Source organism: Catharus ustulatus, chromosome 8, assembly GCF_009819885.2.
Source record: "Catharus ustulatus isolate bCatUst1 chromosome 8, bCatUst1.pri.v2, whole genome shotgun sequence".
Taxonomy (NCBI): domain Eukaryota; kingdom Metazoa; phylum Chordata; class Aves; order Passeriformes; family Turdidae; genus Catharus; species Catharus ustulatus.
The window spans coordinates 16,104,830-16,132,772 of record NC_046228.1 but is presented as its reverse complement, the minus strand read 5'-3'; the positions used below and the strand labels follow the sequence as shown (position 1 = coordinate 16,132,772).

The following is a 27,943-nucleotide window of genomic DNA, read 5'->3' as shown; positions in this document are numbered from 1 at the left end:
ATCTCTATGTTCATAGAGCATTCTCAGAAAGGTTTAGAAAGAGCAAATTGCTCATTCTTACTTCCATGTGGATGTGGAAGGTCCTTCAGAGGAAAAAAAAAAGTGTGGGTCTGCTTTGTTTAAAGGAGCAGGAAAAGTGGCAGGCTTGAGTCTGAATGTTGAATTTCTCTATTGCAGGAGTTGCATTTGACATCCATCTCCTTAGATTTGAAACTGGTTCCAGTGAATACTCAGGTCTGTGCTTAACATAGTGCCTTCCTCCGTCTGCCGTAGGAGCTGCCTTCCTGAGTGGGAGATATGGAGTGCACTTGTTCCAAAGGTTTGGGGAGGAAGATCAGTGTTCATGAAGAGCTAATCTGTGTGCAGTCTGTCTACTTGGTTGTAGAAAGACAGGTAATGGGAATTTTGATGTGCTTTACTTCTGCTTTGCTCTCCCTCAGAAGACTAAATTGGCTCCAATTAATTGGTTTTCACATATTTTAATTTATTGCATTTTGAAAGAGATGCACTGGGGAGTACATGAGCCTTTTAAAATGCCCTTGAATGCAGATCCTGCTGTAGATACGCTGGTGTATCTTAATAAACTTTTACTTGTGTGTAAAATATGATGTTGTGGTCTGCTATTTTCAATTTTTATAATAAAAGCTAGTCAGTTTAGGAACTGTGGGAGAGCCATTTGCATACGATCAAAATGCTACAATGACTATAATTTACCCATTTATCATTGCTGATTTTGGAAAAAATACAGTGTACCATGGGCCTGCTTTTTATACATAAGAGCTAGGGAACTGTGTTGTGCATTCCTAAAGTGAAAGAAATGTTTTACTCTATGACTTTATATAGTATTGAGAAGGAAGGAAAATTACAGAATTACAGATTAAAGAAATACACATAATATAAAAATCTAAATATCCAAGTTACAAATATTGCAATTTTTGGTTTGAATTTTACATCTTAGATTTCATTCAGTAATTTCATATAACATCTGTCAAAATTATATTTTTTCTGGACAGTGTATAGAAGTAAATATTTTAATAAAAGTACTGTATGTAAATTGAGTGGCATGAAAAAATACCTAGAGCACACAGTTAACTCATTTTGCACCATTATTTTTTCCAGTTTTTAATTGTAACAGGTTTTTTAATCCATTAAAAATTATTTCCAACAAATGGCAAGTGTTTAAGAAGATTAAGAGATGGATCTATACTATTCTATGCACAGCAGAAATCCACTGGGGCTCATTGAAGTTCTTTCTAGATGTCTTTTCTTGTAGCAGGAACAGTGTCTGAGACAAAGAATTACAAAACTACACATGTTTTGGATTTTCCATCTTCACCACCACCACCTCCAGCAGCACCTTCTGTTAAAAAACAAGGAAGGAAAGTAAAATGAGTATTTTCTGTTAATTTTAGCTGCTCTAATTCCTTATTATGGAGTGCTGCTTTTATTTTATGCATATTATGTGTGTTAGGCTGTCTGAAATTTCACTGCTTGTCTGGGATATTGGAATAAGAAACAATGACATGTTATATATACATATGTGTATGTAGTGTAGAAGTTGATACCAACATTTCTCAAGGGAGCAAACACACACTGAACCACTCTTACTGGAAAGTTTCAGTATTCAAATATATGACTCTGTCGCACACATACAAAACTGAGGTATGCAAGCCATGCAAAAGAAAGAAATTCGTGAATCAATATAATCTGTGAATCTATTTTTGAAGCAAATTATACAAAAACTTTAATTTGACCTAATTGCATAAACCTTTTTCCAACCCTGCATGAATCCCTTTGTAATTACTAATTAAGAGAGAGACACTTTTCATGTTTTTCATTATAGCTATTGATTCTATTACTCTCTCTCAAATGATGCCACAGATGTTTTCATGGTCATTGTTAAGATTCTTTAAATGTAATAAATTGCATTTCCAGATTTACTTAAGGTAAGATACCAATATTAGAATTAAAACTTACATTTGAAAGCTGTGGATCACCATGTTACTAGGTCATTTTCGACCCTTTCCACCTGCATTGAAACATGTCACATAATCAGTGTCCTACCCTCTGTAATTTGTGGATATAATCAACACTATGTTACTAAATATGTATTTGATTTTTCTCAGTTTAATACTGTATTTTGCTTTATTTCAGTTTTGAACTTTCCACTGTAGTGGTTCAGTAAACATGTTTATTTGGTGTCCACTGAATGGCTAAGAATAGCCAGGTCAGTGTGTTCTAAAGAAACCACCATGGTTCAGCATGTATCAAATCTTTGTTTGTATGAACTGACTTAACAAACCCATATATTTGCATGGCCTTGATCTGACAGAGTCAGATCTGTTCTTCACAAATGTCTATGGTCTCGTTCCAGTGTATGTTTTTAAAGGATGCAGAATAATTCCCTTTTGTTTTGTGTTGCCAATTATGATATGCAAAGGCCAGATCCTTAGCTTCTGCAAATCAGTCTCTCCATGCTTGCCTGTGTAAGATTTCCTATTTTCCTATAAGGAAAATATTTCGTAATTCAATGACTAAAGTGATTCCAAAATACCAAAGATGTAGGATGGTCCTGACTTGCAAGTAGAGTAGAGAGAGTAGAAATACGTAACTCTTCCTAAATTGATTCTTTAATTTCTAATTTAAGAAGCTTATGCTTAGGAGTAATGGATCTGAGTTTGGTAACTTTTTTTGGTAATATTCTTTGCTGAGAAGCAAATGTATAAGGAGGTTTGCTGAGAAAGCAAAATTGTGTAAGGAGGTCCCAGGTTTTGTTTTGTTCTGTTTTGTTTTTCTGGTATTTCTGTAAAGTTCAGATGGTTATGTTCCAGTGTAAGAAAAAAGTACTTTTTTTCATACTGACAATCAGCTAGTTCTCAGCAATAAATGAATTTTAAATAAAATTACATGATTTTTAAAAAATGGAAGTGTCATTGAAAATAAATTTGGGAGCAAGTAGGAGGGAGGAAATTCTGCGAAAATGTGTGTAAGTAGTATCACAGTGTGTGAGCAGGCCAAAATATTTGATTCATTCTATTAAACTCTTTCACAAATCTGCTTTGATTAAGTAATGTAACTTACAGTACTTCTAAAACCACTTTACCACAACTTTTTGATTTTTTTAAAACATTTATTTTTATTGTAACCTAGTATCAATTTTGTACGAGCCAATAACTCACAGGCTGACAATAACTTGATGGGTGGCTTTAAACAACTTTTTTTGTGTGAAATGTGAAGAATACTCACCTATTTCCCACAGACACTGATTAACAAATAAATTATTCGGTACTGTTTTATATTTTAAAGATGTGTGAAACAGAATAAACTAACTTTTCTTCAAACTAGCTGACCATATATCATTGTTCTAATCACACATGGGTTTTTTTAAATCTTAGAACCTTTTAGTCATCTTAATCAATTGGCAGAGTTGCTCCAGATGCAATAAAAAGAATAAAAGTATTTATTACTTCACTCCTATACTTGAGTGACAGGTTTCAAGTTGCTATAAAATCAGATTCTCTTCTAGGTTATGCTATGCAGAACCATGCTTACAGTTTTAGGACTTGGTCTGACTTTGGAAGATTCATGTTGAATTTGTTATATGAGAGAGTGTATTTCAGCCAAGAAACTGGTGGTAGGGAACTAGAGCCAAAAGCTTTATCTTAAACTTGGAAGAGAAGTGAAGATTGGCACTGTTCTTTTATGTTCCAAATGCATACTCTCTGTTCCCTGATGTTTTCCATTTTCAACTGAAAACAAAGCACCTGAATACATTTGGGGCTGATGCCACACAGAATTTTGATACATCTCTTGTATTTCAAATAAGCAAGTGTTTAATTACATTCCATTTTAAGTCTTTAGATAGAAGAATTGTTACATTCCCTTCACTTTTCTGGTGGTTGTATTATATAATTCTGCAGTTCAGAAAATGAGGCCAGTGTACTGGATTTGTATAATCTTTAAGGGTTACTTCTCTTTCAAGTAAAGATAAAGCTAATTTGGCTAATTCAGAACTTGCATACCATTGGTATAAAGCTTAATACTGCACAACTGCACTGTATGTGTGAATTTGAAAGAGAGAGAGAATACGTTGACTGCTGTAAAGATATATGTAAATGAAAACCTAAGAAGTTACTTAACCTTTTTGGGCAGCTGCTTCTTCTTCCTTTTTCTTTTGTTCCTCAATAGCTTTCATCTTCTCTTCATATTCATCAGCTCGTGTTTTCCATTCAACCCTGTTGTTTTGAAGACCATCAAACATAGGTGTAATTTCCTTGTGAAACCTCGAGAATTCCTGTACAAGCAATTGAAATTAGTAAATTAGAAATTTGTAAGCACTGATGAATTTTTAAGTCTAAAATTGTGGAAATATTGCTGAGAAAACGTTTCATTTTTCTATTAGATCTAATTCCAAGGCATATTGTTGCAAATGCTGTGTTGGGGCAATAGTGCCCGATTGTGCACATAATCTGTTGGGAAAATACTGGAATTTATATGATGCACATTTTAATTTCTTCCCTAATCCCATATATGATAGCCTGACACCTATAATACAACTATGATACATCATATTTTATCATATGATTATCAGTATTAGGATACAATTAAAAGGTCTGTTATCCTGTAATATATTCCTGGCAGATGAGAATATTTCTGAAGATGTTAAAAAATCAGATCACATTTTTACCTGACATTTTCTGATAATATTACAGACTAGAACAGGGATTAAGAATGTGGATATTTCAGTACCTTACAGAAGAAACAGCATATTTATATGCCCCAAATATTGCATATTCCTATTCCCTTGGCTGTGCTATTGACGGCCTTCTGTAATAATCCTCATTGCTTGCTTATATTAAATGGGTCTGGGAAGAACTAAGCTGGACTTTGTAATTCAGTCTTTCAAATCAATAACAAAACTTCAGCACCCCGAAGTTTTACTGGGATCTTCCTCTTTTTATGAATTTACTTCACATCTCTCGAATTTACTCTGTGGGAACAATTCTTTGATGTAACAAAAGACCGAAAAATTTATGGTGGTTGTGACAGTTGTTCACCCTGTGACCAAGAGTACTGCTGCTGTCTAGAATTTTTTGCTACAACATCTTGTTATTAATTGTGCTGTCAGAACTGCTGGAACAGGAAAACAAAACCAGTTATTCTTACCTTGTACACGAATGTACACACAAAGTCTATGAAACCAACTTGGAGCTTAGGTAGTTCATCTCCTTTGTTTCTGTCCATCATAGGCTAAAACAGAAGAGCAGCAACTTAGAATATGTAGCTTTTTGGTATAGTGATCTTTAAAGCATCATGGTTCATTATTTATTCAATGTTTTAATAACAGTTAATATTGATTAACACAGTTAAATTATTTAGTACTTACAATAGGTTGTTGCTGTAGCACAGTTCGTTCCAGGTCACCTTGCTCCCAAAATTCGTTTGCAACCATGAGGGCAACCTAAATAGTTACAATTCAGTTGGATTGTCAGTAGAAAGTAGTACATTTAAATAAATAAAAAATAAAACAAGACTTTCCAGAAAACATGAAAAAACCTAAAGACACTGTCTGCTGTACTTAAGGCTTTTCCCAGCAAATTAGCAAAAGAACAAGTATTTCCAGTTGTATTTTGATTATGCTTTGTTAAAACATTCCTGTAAGGCTAAGTAATGAGTTTCAGCAGGATGGTCAATAAATACTGGAGTACTTGAAGTACTTATGCACAGAATTTTAATGTGTTTAAGCTGCTTTAAATGGTGCCAAGATCTACAGAATATACACAATTCAAACCATACTGTTGTTAAACCTGTGCCTTAAAAATAGGTGGAAAGTAGCAAAAGTGTCTAGCAAAGAAATAACTGAGTGATATTTAAGTGTAAGCTAGAACAGTTGCCAGAATCAGCTGTTTTAGTGAGAGGACAAGTAGAGAAGGGTTGACAACTGTAGAGTGATTGAGACATCATTGACCGCCTATACTCACAGTGACAGGTAGAGGTTCTTTTCTGGAAGCAACAGGTACTTAAATATCCATCAAGTAATAATAAGATTTTGGGTTTTTTTAATTGATCATGCACCAAATGGGCAATAAAACAGAGAGTAAATGCAGTATTGTCTATTTCAAAAGTACCTACCTTACTCTGCACTTCCCAGGGCTTGGTTATTGCAGACAGGTCACATCCAGTCATCATCATAGCCCTTTGAAAACAAAAACCAAAATAAGAGTATGGTTTTGGGTGTCAGGAGGATGGTACCAGACTCTTTTCAGTGCTGCCCAACAACAGGGCGAGGACCAATGGCAATAAACTAAACCACAAGAAGTTCCACCTCCACATGGGGAAGAACAAATATCCACTAAGGGTAGAAGAGCACTGGAACAGGCTACCTAGGGGTGTTGTGGAGTCTGTCTGGAGACATTCAAAACCTGCCTGGACCAGGTCCTGTGTAAACTGCTGTAGGTCACCCCGCCTTGGGAGAAGTGTTGGACAGGATGATCTCCAGAGGTCCCTACCAACCCTAACTATCCAGTGCTAGGATGACTATAAAAAAATAAAATGTCTAGATTTTAAGGAATTTAAGATGAAAAATGAATTAGTATTTTGCTCATTTTGAGAAGGTTATAGGTATCTGCTTCTAAATTAAAATCATGGTTATGCTCATCATTGCATTTTTAGGTGCCCAAATTCTTTTAAAATCTAGTCCTAGATAATCAATTAAATAAAGAGTAAAATATTAGCCACTTACATTATGACTTCTTTTTTCGTTGGGTCAATAGATATATACTTAATTGCCTGCTCTTCTGTTTCCATTTTTTCAATTGCATCCACAATCTTTTGAAACATAGTTCTTTTCCTGTTAAAACAAACCAATAAAGCATATATTACTGAATGTGAGTTCCTGCATTAAAAATTAAATATAAAATCATATTTATGATATTTGTGCTTTTCCCAAGTACCATCCTAGCCATAGTAATACCAAAGTAATACTTTCCTGCTGTTGAATGCAAACTTTTTAGGTAGCTTATACACTTCTTTTTACTGCATACCACTGATATGTGAAGTAATATGTCAGAGTTCCTGACAAAGGAACAAATAACCAATTTCCTACCTCTTCAGATTAAACTCTTTGGAGTAACATTCTCATTTTTTAGCATTAAATGTTCATTACTTCCTGTAACATACTGAATTGGGAAAAGTGAAACAAATACTAATAGATGCTCTACCTCTCTCCCCCATCAAAAATCACAAGAATTGCTAGGACCTTACTGAAAATAACTTTCAAAAATATAAGCCTGTCTTGCTCTTGCTTCATAAATCTTCTAGTTTGTGCTTAGAATGAATGAAATAATGAAATTACTGTTCTCTAAACCTCAATAACTGCTATGAAACAATTTCCCGAATTTTTACCTGTCTTCTGATTGTAAATTGTCCCAGTCACAAAACAAAAGTCTCCACATATCTTTAAGGAAGTTATCCATTATTGAAACATATTAATTCACTAACTTAGGAACAAAATTAGCTTGATTTTTGGAGTCTTTGGCATATTTAGCACTGGGATCAGTGGATATCTGCTGCATTTTTTTAATTTTCAGCATGCTCCTGTTTACTCTGAGTATCTATTGTATGGTATGTAAAATATAACACAGGCACACAACCTTATAATTAGGCTACTGAATCCACACTTCTGGCATATAGTGCTTGCTGTAACTGAAAGTATATTCAAATACCCTACTAAATGTATTACCTACTAAGTATTACACACATTCATGCATTCTCTAATTATCATAAAATGAAGAATGTCTTGGTATTTGCAAGAATTAGACTCAACAACAATGTTAAATAGAGCTCTGTTCTCTGCATATAAACATCTTTGTATGCTGCATATAAACAACTAAAAATTAGTTATACATTCAATAGGATTGAATTTTTTCAGTAGGAAGTTATATGGAATTTAGTACTTACTTGAAATACAAAGCCAAGTCAGTTGCTATTATTGCAACTTCAAATAAGTGCAGAACGGTTTCATACTGGCGCTTATTTAGGTTCTGGAAGATGTTTAAACTCTGCAAGGTGGAAAGTTTAGGATTTCAATTCCTTTTATAACACTGTCTTTGGCTTGTACTATACAGAGTGTCTCACAGAATAGGGTAAAAAATTGTCAATTACAGTCCTTAAATTAAAATAATGATAAAAATTAAAAGTTCACATTCTATTAACCTAATTTTCCTGAATTTTTAAAGCTTCCCAGTTCCCCTTTTTTTCCTGTTAAACTGGGTTGGCACAATTGCCTGTGTATGGGACCTACCATGATACGTGCAATGTCCTTTTCCTCAGGTAAGGGGAATGCAACCATCATCCATCATTTTTCTAAGTGACTTGATTTTATTTCCTTCTTTAACAGAAGGGCACAGTGATGCTGCTGGTGAGAGCCTCCAGAGGCTCTGCCCAAGAGCAGGAGCCAGCCCCTGGCATCTCACATTTAAGTACTTCACCATCAATAAAGGGAAAGGTGTTTGTTTGTTTTCATATCATAAATCATCTGGGTTTGTAATAGTGCTACTGCTTAGTGTAAGGATTTATTCCGTGCCTTCATGAGGTTGGGCAACAGCATCACTACAGGGATTAAGGTGGAAAATGAGGGTGAAGTGGGTGCCTGCCCTACTGCTGCAAACAAGGGATGGAAGGGATGCACATTAAATCACCCTGCAAAATGCATGGCAGAGAGGTTAAGTAGTGTCCTTTGCTGCTGCTTTGAGGGGCCACAGCCTGACGGCGCTGAGGGCAGGGGGCTGGTGCCAGTGGAGGATCAGGGTCCTGAGGGGCAGTGGAAGAGCAAGGCCATGAGGGGCAGGATGCAGCGGGATGGCCTGAGGGGCAATGGAGGATCAGGGCCCTGAGGGGCAGGATGCGGCAGGATGGCCTGAGGGGCAATGGAGGATCAGGGTCATGAGGGGCAGGATGCGGCAGGATGGCCTGAGGGGCAATGGAGGATCAGGGCCCTGAGGGGCAGGCGGGATACCCTGAGGGGCAGTGGAAGAACAGGGCCCTGAGGGGCAGGATGCGGTGGGATGCCCTGAGGGGCAATGGAGGATCAGGGTCCTGAGGGGCAATGGAGGATCAGGGTCCTGAGGGGCAATGGAGGATCAGGGTCCTGAGGGGCAATGGAGGATCAGGGTCCTGAGGGGCAATGGAGGATCAGGGCCCTGAGGGGCAATGGAGGATCAGGGCCCTGAGGGGCAGTGGAGGATCAGGGCCCTGAGGGGCAATGGAGGATCAGGGCCCTGAGGGGCAATGGAGGATCAGGGTCCTGAGGGGCAATGGAGGATCAGGGCCCTGAGGGGCAATGGAGGATCAGGGCCCTGAGGGGCAGGATGCGGCGGGATGGCCCTGAGGGGCAATGGAGGATCAGGGCCCTGAGGGGCAGCTGAGCCCGGGGATGCGGCTGGAGCATCAGCCCCGCTTCTGGGAAGGGCAGCTGGAAGGGCAAGGGAAGGGCAGCTGGGCACGGCTGCCCAATGCAGGAGCATCGATACTGGAGCTGCAGCACAGCCCGCCATACCCGGCCCTGGTAACAAGGTAGGGTGCGGGGCAAGGCTGGCCTGAGGGCAAGGGGGCCCTCCATGGACATCTCCTTTTGTTCCTCAGCCGCCAGGGCCTGCAGCTGAATTCAGACCCCATAAACCCGGCATGACTGTTTCATGCCAAGATTTTGTATGTATATATATATATATATATATATATATAATTTTCTGCTTTGATTTCAACATTGACTGTTTTGTGCAAACAGAAAAAACCTGAAGAGTGTGAGTGAGGCCCAGAGGAGAAACTTTTCTATCTGAGGTGAATCTGTTCTGGACAGAATCACTGGTGTTTCTCTAAAAGCGGAAAATGCATAAGAAAAGTGGAAAATGCATAAGAATTTGTCTTAAACTTCTGAATTGCATAATTTCTTATGTGGACCAAGAGGAATGCATGAGACCCAGTGAAATCTGGAACATTGTAACTTCATAGGATCATCAATGTTGATTGGTGTGAGCGGAAGGTCCATGACGCACCTCATCTTGCAGCAGGGTTTTACTGTACTCTAAGTGATGCCTTTCTAAAATGGAAGATCCATGAAGTTTTGCCAGGGGAGCAGCTGATCTGTGGAAAAATAAGCAATTTTTTAGCATACTATATATATATATACATAAAATATTTGAAGACAATAGTTTTTATTCTGTTTTCATATTATTGCTACGATAGTGTAATCTGTATACATCGGCTATTAGTATGATGCAGGGAGAAAAACTGAACTTGCTTCCCTTCATTTTTTTGATTGAGTCATGATGAAACTTGGAGAGCACTGGGTGTTCAGTGCCCACTGAAGTCAGAGTCATTGTTAGATGCCTCAAAACTCAAACACGTTGGTATTTAAAATATGCCTTCATTTTATCTTGCGTGTTTAGTTTTGCTGCTTGTTTAATCTATGCTACTTTTACGTACCTTAAAAGTAGCCTTTATCCATCTTTTAGTGCTTATTCTGTGGCATGGCTTTTGAACTCTTGTACATCTGTAATGACTGGGCTGTGTGCCCTGGGATTCTAGTTAACTGTAACTTAAATCTAAAATAACAGTATAATAGAGTTTAATTCCTCTAATGCCCTTGGGTTACTTCACTCCCCCAAAATTGCCATTTTATGGACAGCAAAAGTCCTGGTAGTTCAGGTTTGTTCAGTTTTACCACAGGTCTTAAGGCGTTCCCCTGAGATTGGACTAAGCTTCAAGAAGAGGAAATTCTGCATCAGATTATGGTTGTGAGATGAAGGGAGAAGCATCCTACGTACATGGGTCCAGGTAGTTCTACATGCTTGAAAATCTATTTTCCTCTTTTTACCCTTGATTTAGAGCTCTGTTTCCCAGACAACCCGAGGTGGATTGCTACATGGCACCCGTATTTTCTGATGTGATTAGGACTGTCGTGGTAAAGCCTGATGAGTTCTATAAATAGCGTTACTGTGTATGACCTCATGTAGAGAACTTTCATCTAGGGAAGACCACAGTGGGAAGATTTAAACCCCAGCTGCTACAACCCCCCCTCCCCCTTAAGTTGTTTGGATGAGAGGCAGTCCCTTGAATAAGAACCAGCATCTGTCATTCTCTTTCCTACGTCACCTGGAGAATCCCTGGGAATAATCAGAAAATCCCTTTGCGTCACTGCTCAAGCACGCAGTCTGAAAAGGCTGAAATGTGAGGAGTGGATTCAGGGTCAGAGGGGTAGGATGAATCATTCTGGAGGTACAGTTGGTGGAAACTAGCCAGGAAATTATAATCTTCTAGTGCACATGGCATTCTGAGAAATGTGTTCTCTAGCACATGGAAACAAGCCCTCACAGATCACATGAAAGACTGAATGTTCACTCCTCAGCAGAAGAGTGGGTCTCACCACGATACGTAATCTTTTAATACAAAGGAAAATCTAAATTAATTAATATTGTTTCATAATAAACAAGGCAAAAATCACAAATCCTTTAGAATATTTTCTCAGAACATATTACAGCATGAATTGCAAAGCTTTAACCTCATGATGTGTAACTTCTGGGCCTGTGGACCCAGCAACAGAACTCAAGCTTGTTGACTCGAACTTTTGTATAATGTGAGGATATTACACCTCAGGAAAGGACCTATATCAGGAAACTGAGTGTGGGGAGGAGCAACTGAACTAGACAAATTAGACAGTGGAAAACAGAGAAAAAAATTCTTTCTCCCTCTAAACTGGCCCTTGTCTATGTCACATCTTGAATCCCTCTCCAGAAAAGTACCCTGTCTTGAAAAGTAATCCAATTATGGATTTTAATTTACTTTACTAATTTCTCTGTGTCGTCATGTGCATGAGGCTGTCTGCTACAATGCAAGCATTGCTAGAGTTTGAAAAAGCTAGTCTTAAAAATGGATTGAAGCTACAGGAGACCCTTCTAAGATTTTGTCTTTGCATTTTGTCTTTGTGTTTCAGCTGCCTGAAGTGCTCTGGGGCACTACAGAATACTTCTGTATTCTACAGAATACTACAGATACTGCAGAAATCTTCTGTAGCATAATTATTTGTCCATGCCAGATGAGTATGGAATATATACCTTATATTTTTAAAGTTTCGATCTTGTTTTGTTTGTTTTCCACTAGAAGTATTACATTTCCATAAATTTGATCATTTATACTTACTTCATTTGATACAAGTTATTGGTCCCTCTGTGATCAATGTCATGGCAGAAAGCAGCAGCAACCATGGCAAAGGCTTCTAAGTCAGTATAGTATTTCTTTATTTTGCCTGTCTGTATAAGAAAACAGATAACTCTGAGCATGTGTTTTCCTGAATTTTCCATCTGAAGTTGAAAAAATACTAATTAATGAATAGCAACATTACCATCAGCAGAGTAAACATTGTTTGTCCCACGTTGAATCCATGTCTCCAGTTATGGTAAGTGATATCCCGATAACCCTTCCTGACTGTGTACATCCATCTTGTAAGGACCTGTTGGGAACAAAAGTACCTCAGACAGCTGTTAACTGAAACAGTACAAAGGAATTCCCATTAAATACCTAGAATATACTATGAAATCACTTAATTCTGCAAATTCTGTGAAAACAAATGTTTTTCATGGAAGTAAACATGGAAACTGCAAATTTTTCTTACACAGATGCATGTGGATTTAATTCTTTACCTAGCTTACACAATCCAGGATTAATTTTATGTTTTTATGACAAATATGTGTTTCATTGAGAATGGAAGATTGTTAAACATACCATTAATATTTTAGTATTGCCTACTTCTAGATGAAAGTATGTAAAACCAGCTATTTTTCTTTTATTTAAAAATAAAAATAAACAAGAAAAATTAACCAGACCTCAGCTGGGACTTTGAATTTTTCAACAACATTTATCTCAAAGAACAGTCGTATTCCACAAGTTATCAGGCCATGCTCTGTAACAGGGAAGTCACTGAAGCGGAATTCATACAGTTCTAAATCTTTTGGATCAGGTAATTCTTCTTTCTGTTAAGAAATACCACAAACAAGGGGTTTTCTGTCAAGAACAAAGTTGGAGAAGCTTTTTTTCATTTTCTTCAGTAGAAATATTGCTCAAGGAGAGTATGCTTACTATGTCTTCAAAAGTCTCAGGTGTCAGTATGAACGAATGTGTATTGAATTATAAAATACAATTATGACACTGCTGGCTTTCTTCTCAAAATTAATAGATAAAAGCCCTGGGCAATTCCTACTCTCAAAGCCAACACAGTGCATTGGACAACACCATCTCAACATTTCCTTAGTTTAGAAATCTTGGTACTTGGAAGTTCTGTTCCCTGGTATAAAATCCCTTGATTCTCCCATTTTAATCTGATCTCAAGGCTATGTTCATCTTTTTCTCAACCAAATTAAATTGCCTGTTTTGTATATATGATATAGATTGACACAGAATAGCCTAACTGGTAATAGTGCTATTAGTGAACTGTTCTCTAACACTCTTCATCTCTCTCAAAGCCTAGGGATAGCAGCATCATATTTTAAAGAATGTGTTCCAATCCAAACAGGAATTCTTCAAGGAAGTCTGATGCAACACAAAAAGTAGCTTATATTATCACAATGACTCCCTTCCTCCTCAGTGGTCTATAAATGATCTTCACTTTATGGAGAAAGAAAAAAACTACTGAATGTAGTAGGCATGTGGTTCAACAAATAAGGCTGATCCTCCCTTTCCTTCTCCCTGGGTTTTTCCTTTATATCTACGCAGGTCTGAGATCAAGGACAGAGAAACCTAGACCAGTGCTGTTTTAAGACCCATTACTTGGTGATTCATCAGATCTAGAAGCACCTGCTTTATCCTATTAGTTATCTGGGATTCCAGGTCTTATAATAGGATAAAGCACTTGCATTGGAACTTGGGAGTGCAGAAGACATTAGACCTTTGAATTTGTGACTCCACAATGTTGAAAGAACAAATTGCTTTTCGTAGATTTAAAATTCATACCAGTATTATGCTTTTAAATTTGGACCCTATATCAGAATAATCAGATTTTGTTCCACCCGTGGAGAAATTTTATAATATGTACTATTTTTTGAAGATTTTCATGCTGCTAAATTAAATTTCCTTTAAAAGGCATGTGAAGCTACACACTGTTGATGTTTTTTATTTCACCAGTTGCAAGCTGTGTGAGCATCTGTTGTGTGCAAGCCAGCAAAACATTAACACCAATGCATTCCAGCATGCACATATACATAACTAAAATGAGTTATATACATAACAAATATGTATATATACATAGTTATGTATATATACATAACTAAAACGAGATCTTTTCCTTATGGCTACGTATACAGCAAATGTGGTGTAGTAAGAGGAAATACGTGAAGTGATTGGTACAGGAAGTCAATAGATTTGTGTATTTTGACCTTTTTTCTTCAACCTAGCTCTGTTTTGATCCATTAACAGTGGAAGTCCATTCAGTGTTTTCATTCAGGGCATGGCTTTACTCTGAATTTAAGGTTTTTTCAAATAAAACAATTCATGTGCCCCAGGACTCAAGTGTACTAAATGGGGAAAAATAGGACCTTGCTTCCAAAGACACTGCCTTCCTAGATTGAAATACTAAGGCAGCCAGAGGACTGCACTACAAACTCATTTTTGTTTTAGTAGTACAGAGAAGTAGAGCAGAGAACTCATTAGTTCAAATCTGTTTTGTCACTGTGGGGTCACCAGTCACTGTCTTTAGACTTCTCTGCCTATGGAAATGTAGGAAAAATAATCTGAAAGTAAGTTTGTTCCACTGGACACTCCTACCTATGTTCTCTTACAAGAATGAAAGTAACCTCACCACAATATCCATTCTTTTATTTTCGGAATTAAATAAATTAAATCCAGTTATAGCATTTTCTCTATGAATATTTTAAGAAATTTAACACTTTAAATGCTAATTAATATAAAAATGTCTATGAAACTCTGACTGACTGTCCAAGTGTCTTCATGTACATTTGGGACAGAATACTTCCCTGTAGGTAGCAGTGGGGTCTGCACAAAGAAGGAGAGAAGACGTTGAGGATGTGTTGCTAAATCAACTCTATCTAGCCTGTGGAACTGCTAACATTGATTGTATTAATCAGGATTTCACCATACACCTTTTCTATGATGAGAACACATTGCTGTCTGATATAAATATACTACCAGAATTTTCAGTATAATGACTTACCAAAATCCTGATGAGATCTTTTTGCTCACATTCCTCTAAACTTTTTGCATTTAATTTCTCCTTGTATTTCTAAAACCGAGAAAGAGTAAGAAAATTCAGGTTTTGCGTGGTAAGTTTCCCATTTTAATTTTGTGGCTGTGACAGAAACTTACCAGGATGGATTCAACTTCGGCAGGGGTGGCCTTTGTCTGGTACATAAGCATTTCCTGAGCAATGTCTTTCCTGTTTTCAAGTTTGTTCATTTTGTCATAAGTGTCAGTATTTAAGACAGACCACCCCAGGAACTGTGTGAGAGTCTGCAACAAGTCAAGTAAAGCAGAGATGATGCCATGACAACAGAATGAACCTGAAAATTTGAACTTAGTTTTCTTAAAGTCTCATTTCTGTTAATGCCCTTTGAAAAGCAAGGCCTTGTTAGAAGCCTTTATCTTCCTTCAGCCAGTTCTGTTAGCACTCACAGCTTCTAATGACGTTTGGCTCAGCTTAGTAACTAAGTCATTAATATTCCCACTTTATATACAGGATTTTGAGGCTTATGAAGCTTAAGTCAGGTAGGTGGACTTGGGTACACTGTGTAGCATCTTATCTTGCCTGAGTGCGATTATGAATGTTCTGTGAACTCCCATAATCACAGGCTTGGTGTCCATTGGCAAGCAGCACACCATACCTGCTTACCCACTGCTAGGAGATGCTGATCATCATTAAAAAGTCAAAGGATTAAAAGCAAAATTATAAGCAACTTTTGTTCAGCATTGGAATGTAAATGATCACTTAAAAATTTTCAGTTTTATAAAGGCAGATTAAATCTCAGAATCTTAAGAAACTGCATTGCGAAAAGATAGACATTTGGCTAAATGTGAATATGGCCTATTTGAAAAAATTCTGACATATAAAAATGATGTTTTACTGTAATTTTTTTTAAACATCATATAGTTCCTCAAACCCTCTAATCTTATTAAGCTTACTTCAATGATCTGTTCATCATATTCATCAAAAGGTTTTCCATCTTTCCTATTGTAAAACGTTGCAACTCCCACAATTTCTTCTTTTTTGTTGACAATGGGCAATGACAAGACATTTTTGATAACCCATCCAGATTCATCCACTGGTCCTTTCTGTAGGAAAACCAAAAACCAGGAAATGTGTATTTCTTTGAAAGTAATAATGCAGCTATGGACATAACAATGTAACAAAAATATTTTGTTTGTACATCACCATCAAATGAGAAATTATTTATGCAATCAACTGTATAACCTATTAGTGGCAAGCATAGTATGTTTTTGTACAATAGTTATAATTATTAACATTACTGGATTTACCTGAAATGTGAAATATTCATCTGCTGGTGCATTCATCATGTTACAAATCTGCAGCATAAAGAAAATGACACATTGTTTAAATTGGATATAATGTGCATCAAAACTTGGTCTGATATTTTAAAAGGAATATTTATTTTCTAAGCTAACAATAGTGAGCATGCTAGCTAGCTACAGAAACTAAAACTGTTCCTCTTAAATTAGATGTGGTTATTCTAAATGACATGATTTTGGAATGTTTGTAGCAAAGTCCTTCAGTGTCTCACAGTGCAAAAGCATAATGGTTAAGAAAATCGCATCCTGTTTAAAATGGCATGGGGGTTTCCAGAAAGAAATAGTTGAGTACTAAGGACTCCATTAAAAATGCCTCAGGGTTACTCACAGCTGTCATGCATCCTGACTTTGAATTACATATGTCTATGCAAAAGATAGAGGAAATTAAGAAAAATTTAAAGCCTTGCATGTGATTATTTTCTTACTTTGACGTTTTTGGTGACATTTAGCACACCTGGAAAGTGACATCAGACACACACATTATTCCTCTGATATCACCACAGTCTGAGGGAAATTATCGTGCTGTTTTCACTATTTGTGCTGAGGCCTTGTCCTCACCCAAAATACTGATTCAAATTATTTCACTGAGAACCAAAGGCACTGCAAACATCATTTTTGTAGAAGATTTTGGCCATGGAGAGATTTGGGATTTTTTATTCAATCAGAACAACTGCATGATTTAAAATTCTAGTTTTTAGTTTTGCCATGAACTTACAAGACCATTTTCAGCAACATATGTTGGCAATCCACTGACAAGACACCAGTGATCTGCTGGAGGTGACCTTTTGAGAGACAATGAAATTAATTTATTTCTACAATGTAGACATGCTATTCTATCCCAGCAATAACTAACTACCTCACATTCACAAGGTGCCAATGAATACTCACGGAATGACTTTGATTTCTTCTTGTCCATGTAACAAATAGTCAATAATCTTATAAAAGTTGACTTCCTAAATAAAAATATAAAACCATCTAGGTGACTTGTACAATTTCAATGTCAAACTTAAGATTCATAAAAAGAAAAATTAATATCCTCACTCGTCCATCAGGTGTCTTGGGGCCTTTGTATGGCTCTGCCTCCCCCAGCCGGATTGGCCACTCGTCATAGAACTCCTGAGAAAATGATACAAAGGGAAAAGGGAAAAAATAAATCAGTTCTGTGTTCATAGGTAATATCATATCTGCGTATTACAATTTGATTAGTCTTCACCTTAGGACTTTCTAGCAAGTAGGAAAAATAGTTGTTACCTTCTCTTTAGTCATGTCCAGCAGACCAACAGAGTATCTTTCACAATTCAAATACATTCGAATAGTATACAGTGCTTTATGAAACTGTCGTTCTATATCTGTTAGCTCTTCAAACACTTTGTTGGCAGACCACAGAAGCATCTATTTACAACAAAAGAGAAAGGATAATGTTCAGAACAGTAAGAAAACATAAACATATTAATCCTAGGCATTCCAGAATTAAATTATAAGGTGTGTTACTGTTAACAAATTAAAAAGGAATAAATAGATTGTATCCTTACTTCAATAAGATTGCAAGATTATAAAATAGTGGGAATGAGAATTGTTCCAGAGAAAAATTAAGAATTTTCATTTAAAAATGTTTCTATACCTGGCTTCTTCGTGATTCAATATTGTAGAGATATGATGTATGCTGATTTCTTACCACCAAAGATATAAAGTTGAGGTATTTTTTAAATACCTAAAAATTAAAAAGATAAAAAATGAGACAAAAGTATTAAATTTAGATACAGAGTATCTCAAACTGCTTGTTGAACTAAAAACTGTGTTATTGTATGACATTTTACCTCTTCATCCTCTTTTGAGAACTCAGGGGCATTTAATTTGTTGAGTGCCATCACAACAGCAAGCACCTCTTTACCCTGTGTAATTGCAGTTGTCAACATATTGACTGTTTTATAACCAGTTTTTTTGTCCATAAAGTCAGAAAAATGGTTGTTCTGAAAGAAAAGGGAAAAAAATCTCAAGTTAAATGCACAATAATTACCATGCCAAGAGCAAATGATCATTTCATTTGATAACTGATGTTTGAAGTGCTGTGAGGAGGTTTATACTTGGAAAAAAACCCCACTATCATTACTTAACTCAATCTTTTAGAATTATATGTACAAACTTAACTATGAAGATAGCTTCTGCATGTCTTTATTATAATGCTGAGGAATTAAAAATATGGGAAATTTAGAATAAATGAAATAATAGTAATATGACCTTGTGACTACCTGTGAATCTAATATATATGGCTTGCATTTTAGAGAATTACTTCATAGCTATGTTAATATTTATTATTTATTAATTATTTCAGTAACTAAAAATAATTATACATTTCCCTCATACAATATTTAAAAGTACTTCCTGTCCTGTATAAAATACTTATGGTGGAGAAGCATTCCAGCAAGTATTCATCTGACTGACCTGTTTCTTATTCTCTCCTGACTGATGCGCTCCCATCCCTATTACTCCCAGGCCTACAGGCTCTTTTGGTGAAAGGAAAGGATATAGGTAGAGGATATAGAACCAGAGCTGCTTTTGTGGAGTGTATGATCCTGTGGGAATAAGGCTATGTGACCAAAGAATGAGCCACAACTCACTACTCCATATTTACATTTTCATCCACAAAATCAAATGCTGAGAAGAGTTTAGCAAAAGCTATTATTTTAATTTTTAATGTAAAAATATAGAGAAGCTAGTTCATACTTCACGGAGAACTGTTTTATTTCCTCATATCCAAGTAATTATTGGTGTTTTCTTCAAAGGCTTTAGTGTTCTCTTTAATAAAAAAGGGATTTAAACATTTTTAGGGAAATCTGTTTGTCAAGGGTTGTTATGTTTTGTTAGGCTATTAGGAAAATACACCTGAATGAGGTGAGTCATGAGTTGGAGGTTTGAAATTGGTTGATGTGTCCGTACTGAGAAATGCCATGGTTCTACTAAGCAGCTAGAATAGCCAGACTCTGTCTTTATGCAGCCTTTTCCACCCCCTCACATTTCACTGATAACATGTCCGTACTCAAACTTCTTCAGAGATGAGCACTCAACCCACTTATACTGCCTGTGTATCCCCAGAGCTGGCAAACATTGCTGCTATTCATTACTGCATTAGCTTGGCAGCTGAGATCTGTGTGGTGCATCCCAAGGTGGCTTCCTTGATGATAGGCTGGAGAATGTTGCAGGATGACACATAAAGGAACTTCAGCTTTCATAGATTATACATAAAGCTACTTAAACAAAACCCCAAACAATTAAGCATTTTCTAGTTATAAAACAAAGCATGACAATGCTTAGAAATGCCAGAACTAAAATTGTTTGTCTATTAATTAGATTTTTCCTCTTCCCTCTAGCAATTGTTTCTAGTATATGTTGAATTTATAGCATATACAACTCTAAGAAGAAAGACAGAATTTTATTATGTCATCAAAGTATTAGAGTTTGGACTTTTTCCTTGTTTTTCATAATATTTAGGTAGTCCATCTTTAATGTTTCCATTTTAAATTTCCTTCTAGGTCTGCATTTCTGTTAAACAAATAAAATGACTGGAAGTAACTCTTAAATATTGTATTTATGGCCTGGGTTCTCTTACAGGGAATTGATTCCCTTAAGGACGGCCTACGTCATCCCCATAAATCTCATTCCTTGTATCAGTCTCTATTTAGATCCCTGGAAAGTGTATCTGCTTTTGAGTATATTGTCCAGGTGAAAAGGGGACACTTTTCTCTGTTTCAAACAAACCCCCTGAGCTGTTATTTTCTGGTTTGCTCAGAGAAAAGTATAGGGGTATCTAATTTAAGAGACAACCAGAGAAAATGACAGGCAATCTGTCTCTTTTGCGTAAGAATCAAATACTGTCCTGCAACCTGCAACAAATATGTTGTTACACGGAAATATTTTTTTTCTGTGGGATGTGTCATCTACTGACACAACCATTCTGGACTTGGGTGTTGTTTTGAGCTTCAGGTTTTGTGCTTCTGACTGTTTTATCCATTGAAAACTCAATAAATTAGACAGGTGACTTGACACTGTTTTGTAGTCCCTCTCTCACTAAGAACATCTGGAATTCCTGGAGAGGCCCAGGTTCCTGGGTTTCGGATACTGTATTCTGCTGTAAAGGAATAGATAAACATTTCAGACACTCCTGGGTTTCTGAACACTTAAAAAGGATCTGTAGACACCAAATGAGCTGAATCAGCAGGATTCAGTTGCTGTGTCTTATTTGTTTAATAACTCCAGAATGAAGGTGCAAGCAGTGGTGGTCAGAAGTGTTTGGAAGAAGCATTTTTTCATGCAAATTTTGCAAAGGATAGAAACATTTTAATACAACTCTCAGTTAGTAAACAGAAAGTTCAGTAATCACAAGCCATCCTGTGCCTAGACAGTGTGAAGTAGAAAGATAAAAATACCTTTTAATGCATGGGCAGCATTCCCACAGCACATACAAAGACTCCTGTCTCGCATGATTTGCATATACAAACAAAACATTGTGCTTAGATTTAGGTTTTTCATTATTGAATATTTTACACATAATTTCTAGGAGTTTCGAAGCCTTTATTTCCGACAGTTTAAAAAATATTTTCTCTTGGGAATATAAGCTCTTCCTTTTAAGCCAAGAAAATCACTTTTCACAATATCTAAGAAATCATGTTCATAGACAAATCAGCAAGAAATGTGGTCTGCAATAGCAGAGCCAGAAGAACATCTTGGTGTTTCCATGACTACATGAATGTGGACACTTAGTCTACTTGAGCCTGATCTTATGAATCAAACTATCTTTTAAAGCAATGTTTTGGACTTTCAGCTCTCAGTTAAATCACAAAATAAGTTTTAAAAAAGTAATTATGGAAAAGAAATCTGCTGCTAACTCCCTAAGTGTAGTACATTTGCAGACATTTCCTACTAGCTCCATTAAATGCTGAGATACCAAGTCATTTACTATACAATGGTCAATTCTTTAAATAGGCCAAAGATACGCAACATATGCTGGATTCACAGGAAGCCAGCACCAGCACCTAGCTAGCACAAACAGCTAGCACAACATTTTTGATGGAGGAATGTTTCCTAATATCCAATCTGAACCTCTCCTGGCACAACTTGAGGCCACTTCCTGTTATCCTTTTATTTGTTAGCTGGGAGAAGTGGCTGACCCCCACCTTTAAGGGATTTGTAGACACTGATAAGGCCCCTCTGAGCCTGCTTTTCTCCAGGCTTAACACTCCCAGCTATTTCAGCCACTCCTCATAAGACTTGTGTTCCAGATCCTCCTTCAGCTTTGTCACTCGACACTGGAGATGCTCCAGCACCTCAATAAATTTTTTGTAGCGAGGGGTCCACAGCTGGACCCAGGATTTGATGTGTAGCCTCACCAGTGCTTGGTACAAGGCAGCAATCTCTGCCCTGCTCCTGCTGGTCACACTGTTTCTGATTCCAGCCAGGATGCCCTTGGCCTTTTTCCCCACCTGGGCACTCCTGGTTCATGTTCAGCACCCCCAGGTCCTTTTCTGCGAGGCACCTCTCCAGCCACTTGTCCCTGCAATGCTGCCTGCAGGTGAAGCCACCCAACGCAAGGGATAAGACTTTAATCCTGCAGGTGAGGTGATAGGGCCAAGAAAGCAGATGCCTGTTTTCCTTTCCCCTTGTAAAGCACAGAGGAAGAAGGGATTACTGTGACCCCTTGCAGTTATGACTATTTTGCTCCTATTGGGTGGAAGGTTCTGCGTTGGATAGATGAGCTCAGACTGCACATATTTCTTTGCGCTATCTCCACATGCTTCTGGTGTTCTTTCTACTAGTTCTACAGTATTTTATTCTCTTCCAGATATTTTGTTCTTCCATTGGTTGCCTTGCAGCAACTCAAATTTCTCAAAATTTTAACCACTTGATAGGTGGTATCAGTGTGCTATAATGCTTCATCCCTCACTTCTACTTAGCCTAATTTCAACTCACAAATGTTTTTGTCTCATAATGATATAATTGTGTATTAGTAGAAAATAAAAAGCTCGTACTATCATCTACCTGACCCTTTCTTAGGCCACACTGCAAAAATCACATCTTTTCAGAAATGTAAATTTAATTTTAAGATGTAACTTACTAGCATTACAGAACAAATTGACTTTGTTATTGTCAACATGACTGTTCTGAACAGTTCTGAAACTGAATCAAAGAGAAATAAATATATATTTAATAGCACTTGAGTGTTGAACTTTTCAGTTATATCAGTGAAATGCCTGCTTGTATTTGCCATATGTATTGACTATTATGCAATTTCTTGAAAATGGATTTGTATCATATCATTTTTTTCATGTGAAACCAGAAAATTAGATAAAAGAGATCTTTTAATTTTAATTTTTAATATACATTTTTTCTTCAGTTTAGGAAACTTTCCTTTCGGAATAGTAAATAAAGGAAAGAATTGGTTGGGGTTTTCTTTGGAAGGCACAATTAATATAAATTTGTTCCTGTGTTAAAATATTTTTTAGTAAATTGACTAAATCCTACCATTATAGAAGATTGAAATGTGTTTCCATTTTTCCAGTTAATATTTGTTGACTATGAGTTTCTGACAATCTGGTGTTTATTAGCAAGATGAGATAAAATGGAGGAGTAGAAATTAACATTTACAGTGCATATTTTTCCCACACGAAAAGCTACCTCAGACAGCCTGGAGTCTGGGGACCAGAACATCCACATTAATCTGAAACTTCTGTCAGTTTAGACAGGCCTGGAATTAAAGTCTTTCCAACTCTTGGGTTAAAGTGTGGAGCTGCTGCTCTGAAGCTGGATCAGCTTACAAAGGGATGATACCAATGCTTGCAAGTTGAAGATGTGTTTAAGTTGATTTGTATCATAGGTTTCCAGTGGTTAAATTAGGTGCCACAAGGATCACTCTTCTGGATGCTTAATCTGAGTTGGAATGTCCCATGGTCTCTTGTTTCTTTGCTTCATTGGGGGTTGTGAACTCCAGTGCAAGACCTCTGAAAATGAGGGCTGGTAATTTCAGCATCAAAATATTTCAGCCCCTTTATAGACCTAGTCCAAAAGTCGCCGCTTCTTTTGAAGCATTTTTTCACCATTTTTGTAATTTTATACTCAACTAAAACAAAGAATATTATTTCTTGAGTTTCCAGATCTTAATTAAATCCTTGTCTTCAAATACCTTTGAATTGAAAGGAAGAGTGCAATAATTTAAATAGATTATGGATTAAAGTGAATATATAAAGTCTTTACTATTGGTTCTTACAAGCGGAGAGTGTGAGATTTTGATTTCCCCAAAAATACATACTCCTTGTAGAACTGTTTTTTATTTCTTAGTTTTATTTGGAAATAATGCCTGAGAGAAAAATGTAAGGTAATTGTACTCTCCTTTGTTGTTTTCTGTGTTATCAGTTACTGTTAAAAGAATATTAATGGAAACACCCAATTTTTTGTAGCCTATTATTTACTTTGTAATATTTGAGGTGCATTCTCTGCTAGACCCTGTGAATAATGTGTGACAAATTATTAGGGTAATGGTCCTGCCTGGCCTCCTGTTTCTCACAACGATTAAATCCTGGATTAAACACTATTAGCTCTCACAGTCAACAGGTCCATAATCTTGTGGGGAGGAGACTGACTGCTAAGTTAATTATTGAAGGTCTCTATCTTTTCCTCCGCTTTTCTTTTCTGGAGCATTAGTCAGGATGAGGAGCTTCCTCACGTTTATTGGTACCTTTCCAGTTAGAAGAAGGAGATAATCCTTAAAGAACTGGTTACCAGGCACTAAAAGTGGAGTCTTTTATTTCTTCAATAATTTATTGCTGTTGTGATCTTTTATTGCATTTACTTTTGTTATAAAGGGGTAATGATTGAAACATGAAAATGTCACACCATGCATTTGTCAATGTTGTCATGTACTTAAGACTTACAAAACACTATGCTGTTTGCATATGGACTGTGTCAACAGCAAAAAGTGGCTAGACATAACATTTTTAAAGTACTATAGCCAACTAGAAGTAATCATTGTGCATTTTGTATTCTGACAAGGCAGTAGGGGCAAAATTATTCTCTAGCTTAACTCTTCCTGTCATTTTGTGTTCAGAATTTGGGTAGCGGACAATCTCGTTTGACTGAAGTGAGTATATAGTGAACTGAAAAATAATTATAATTTCTAAAATGTGATAAAGACTTCAGTGGCTGCGTATTTCTGCTGCCATGGAGTAATTATACACTTTAAACATTACTGACTCAACCTGCAGTTCTGGATTTGCTATGGAGATAAAGATTCTAGTGACATAACTGGGAGCTCTGCTTGTGTGACAAGTGTGAACTTGGACATTGACTTTTTGTACACAAAGAATGAAAATGCTGACATGTTTGAGATCTTTAGGGTTGTTTATAAATATCAAACCTTGGTCCCAGAGAAGTCTCTGTGAGTTGTGCTATTATCTAATAAACTGTCAATATTCTGATGAGATTTACTTACCTAATTTAGATTAATGGGACCATAGTTGAATTGCATTTTTAAATGTGTGCCTAATGGCATAGACCTCAGTAATCCTAAGAGAGTAAATGGGTGCCTAAGTAAAGATTACCTTAGAATGATTGAATACTAACAGATACTCAGCTGACATAAATTAATTTGCGAGTGCAAAACACCTAGCGGGATCAGATGGACAGAAAAGTTCTCTCCCTTAAGCATATATAAATAACATTTGTCACAAAATTTTGAACAAATCCCACTGCAAACAGAGAAATATTTAGTTAGCTCTGCTCCAGGCACCTCTCACATAATGATATTAAGAAGCAGAGCAGTGTCTGATAGGAGGCACATCTTTCTTGATCCTCCTGATCTTTTCCCATGTAATCAGTCTTATGAACTTGGACAGATTATCCTCCAATCTTCCCACGTGGTGGTAAGAGGCAGTAAATCAGACACTTACTTGTCAGAACAGCAGCCATTGAAGAAAGGATATTAGTGGTCGGTGGAAAATTAACTGGTTGTTTTCTCAAATCAGTCAGTCTTCTGTTTGCCACTGTGATTACTACTCACATCTAGGGCAGTTTACTGTATACTGAAATGTTATTATCTTATATATAAATATTCATTTGTTTCCGAGCTTTAAAAACAGTCCTTTATAACTTTTAGCATTATTATATATATATATATATATATATATATATATTTATTTTACTTCCTGCAAAACATAGTTAATTGCAGTGCATAAATATTTTGATTATTTAGGTAGAGCTTAGGACACTACAGTGGTTTCTATCTCTAAAATATTCTGGAATTTAAAATTGACTGTATAGGAAATACTGGGACTCCAGACTGTCATCTTGATAATTTTCTTAGTACAATTTCATTATGTTCAGATTTTCAACATAGGACTAAAAAGGTGCCAGCATTTGATGGTGCAAGGTTAGTTATTTTCAAAGAAATCTTAAAATTCAAAGCATGTTTACATTTCCCCATGTATTTCAGAGCAGTTTCGAAAGCAGACCTCATATATCTGTGTTTCACTTTTGTTACGACACTTATCCTTTTAATTACCATTTGTAATAAATAATAATAAAGATTTAAACAAAATTAATAAATAATAAATAAACTCTCATCAGCCCCTTAAAGAATGAAGGTGATTTAGCATAGATTCAACAGGAACTTCCAAAATGTCAGAACAGCTCTGACTCAGTAATTTTCTTCTATAGATGGTTTTGAACAAAGACCCTGGATCCAGACAGTCAAAATCAAATCCATTTTAAATCAAACATTGACATGAAGCTGAACATATATGTTGACATCGTCTTCCTCTGTTCTCATTCACTTACTAATGAGGATATATCTTTTTTACAAAAGCTGCAAATTAAAGGATTCAGAGATGCATGCGTGGCAGCATGGAATAATAGTAGAGAACCCCTGCAAGCCCATACTGGAAAACAGAATACAAGGCTTCCTTGTTCAGCAGAAACTCAGGTATTTAATGGTCTCTATGAATCTAATATTTTCCTTCACTTCTATAGTCATTGACATTACAACTACTATAAGGACACTGAAAACACCTAACAAGGCTACACGATGTGCTTCTATTGGATTTTAAGCCATCTCTGCTGATGCTTTTCTCATGTTATTCCTCTGGATTTCTGTCTCTGAGATTTTTCTGAAGAACTACTTTTTGTCTCAAGCCCTGGATAGGAAGCTGAATAAGCAGATGCAGATTCTCTCCTCAAGAGAAATCACTTACCTTTGTCACATCGGGTATATTAAAAAACTTCTTGGTATGAGCAACCCATCCCACTATCCCGATGTCCAGAGGAAAAACAGTCTCATTTTCTGGTTTCACCAAATTCTGCTCATAGCTGGAAGTTGGAGTGATATCAAGAATCTTGGAGGCTACCTCTGGAATACCATTCCGGGAACGACAAAGGAACAGACTACACCGATCAGCTGCCAGCAGCTGTGCCAGCCTCTGCAGGGTCTTGTGCACTATCTTTTCCATAACACATGCCTCGTCCTGAATTTCTGTTACCAACTCAAAAATTATGTTACACTCCTCCAGACGGGACATGTCTTTGAAGCTGACTCCTTCCTTCACATCTCCAGGGTTCACGTTAAAGATACTTCCCACCACTTCTGGTCTCATTTTTCGGTCGAAATACTCCTTGGCAAACTGGGGATTGTTCTCCAAGTATTTTTCAACGGCATCTTTATTTACCTCACCCATTTTTGCTGGATTTTTCTTAGGATTTCTTTTAGAAATGCATCACCATCAAAGCAGGAATGGTTGCAAGAAGTTCTAACCTGTTACTAGTAAGAAAAATGTACTTTGTACATATTGTATAGCTCACAGACATAATACATTCATCTTCCTCTGTGGCTTCCAAGCCTTCTGATACTCTTGAGATATGACAGAAGGCACTGGCTTAGCATCTTCTTAGTGTGAGATCTTGGAGACCGCTAATTAAAGAGATGTCAGGACACTAAACCCTTGAGCATTCTTAGCTCATAAATCCTCAGGGAATCATTTAGCATTTTAAACTAACCAATTATTTCTTACAAAATTGTCTGATATGGAGGTATCTATACCTGTATGTTATCTTCTTCATTCACAGTATATAAACTGTACTGTGCACACAGAAGTTCCTATTAAAATTTCATATGAGAAATTCCACCCAGATACTTACCCCACACTATACACGTGCACAGATGTACACACGTGTATTTGCGAGAGGCACTTAAGGGCAGGAAAACAGAATGTTACAGAGAAATCTTTTAGATGGTAGAACTTAGCTTTCCTTGAAATAGTCAGATGATATAAACTGGACTAGTAAAAATAAATAATTATGAAGCTATACATGAATAAAA

At 36.6% G+C, this 27,943-nt stretch overlaps 1 protein-coding gene across 3 annotated transcripts; it reads right to left on the bottom strand.

Annotated features, from left to right (window-relative positions):
* Positions 1 to 1,298: 1,298 nt before the first annotated feature.
* On the bottom strand, positions 1,299 to 27,943 carry PDE6C (phosphodiesterase 6C). 3 transcript variants are annotated; one of them, XM_033066842.2, is made up of 22 exons: positions 26,823 to 27,943; positions 18,405 to 18,557; positions 18,209 to 18,298; positions 17,839 to 17,979; positions 17,629 to 17,703; positions 17,476 to 17,540; positions 17,303 to 17,369; positions 16,537 to 16,584; positions 16,183 to 16,332; positions 15,370 to 15,513; positions 15,218 to 15,286; positions 12,879 to 13,025; positions 12,398 to 12,505; positions 12,196 to 12,305; positions 10,053 to 10,140; positions 7,960 to 8,060; positions 6,743 to 6,850; positions 6,133 to 6,196; positions 5,387 to 5,461; positions 5,167 to 5,250; positions 4,141 to 4,294; positions 1,299 to 1,357 (listed from the first exon to the last, which is right to left on the bottom strand). In XM_033066842.2, the coding sequence occupies exons 1-22, from the start codon at positions 27,300 to 27,302 to the stop codon at positions 1,299 to 1,301; spliced, it is 2,580 nt and encodes an 859-aa protein (XP_032922733.1). In that variant the 5' UTR covers positions 27,303 to 27,943. The 3 variants fall into 3 exon arrangements, with proteins under 3 accessions (XP_032922733.1, XP_032922734.1, XP_032922735.1); XM_033066843.1 differs by lacking the exon at positions 1,299 to 1,357 and having other exon boundaries at positions 3,872 to 4,294; positions 26,823 to 27,131; positions 27,189 to 27,943; XM_033066844.1 differs by lacking the exon at positions 1,299 to 1,357 and having other exon boundaries at positions 3,872 to 4,294; positions 26,823 to 27,131; positions 27,210 to 27,943.

What these genes read in the sequence shown, in the direction of transcription:
- PDE6C (XM_033066842.2), bottom strand. Translation starts at nt 27,302, where the DNA reads ATGGGTGAGGTAAATAAAGATGCCGTTGAAAAATACTTGGAGAACAAT. An exon ending in GACTTGGCTTTGTATTTCAA is followed by an intron (nt 6,851 to 7,959) that starts GTAAGTACTAAA and finishes TTGTTTTAACAG; the next exon opens with GAAAAGAACTATGTTTCAAA. An exon ending in TGCTACAGCAACAACCTATT is followed by an intron (nt 5,251 to 5,386) that starts GTAAGTACTAAA and finishes CTTCTGTTTTAG; the next exon opens with CCTATGATGGACAGAAACAA.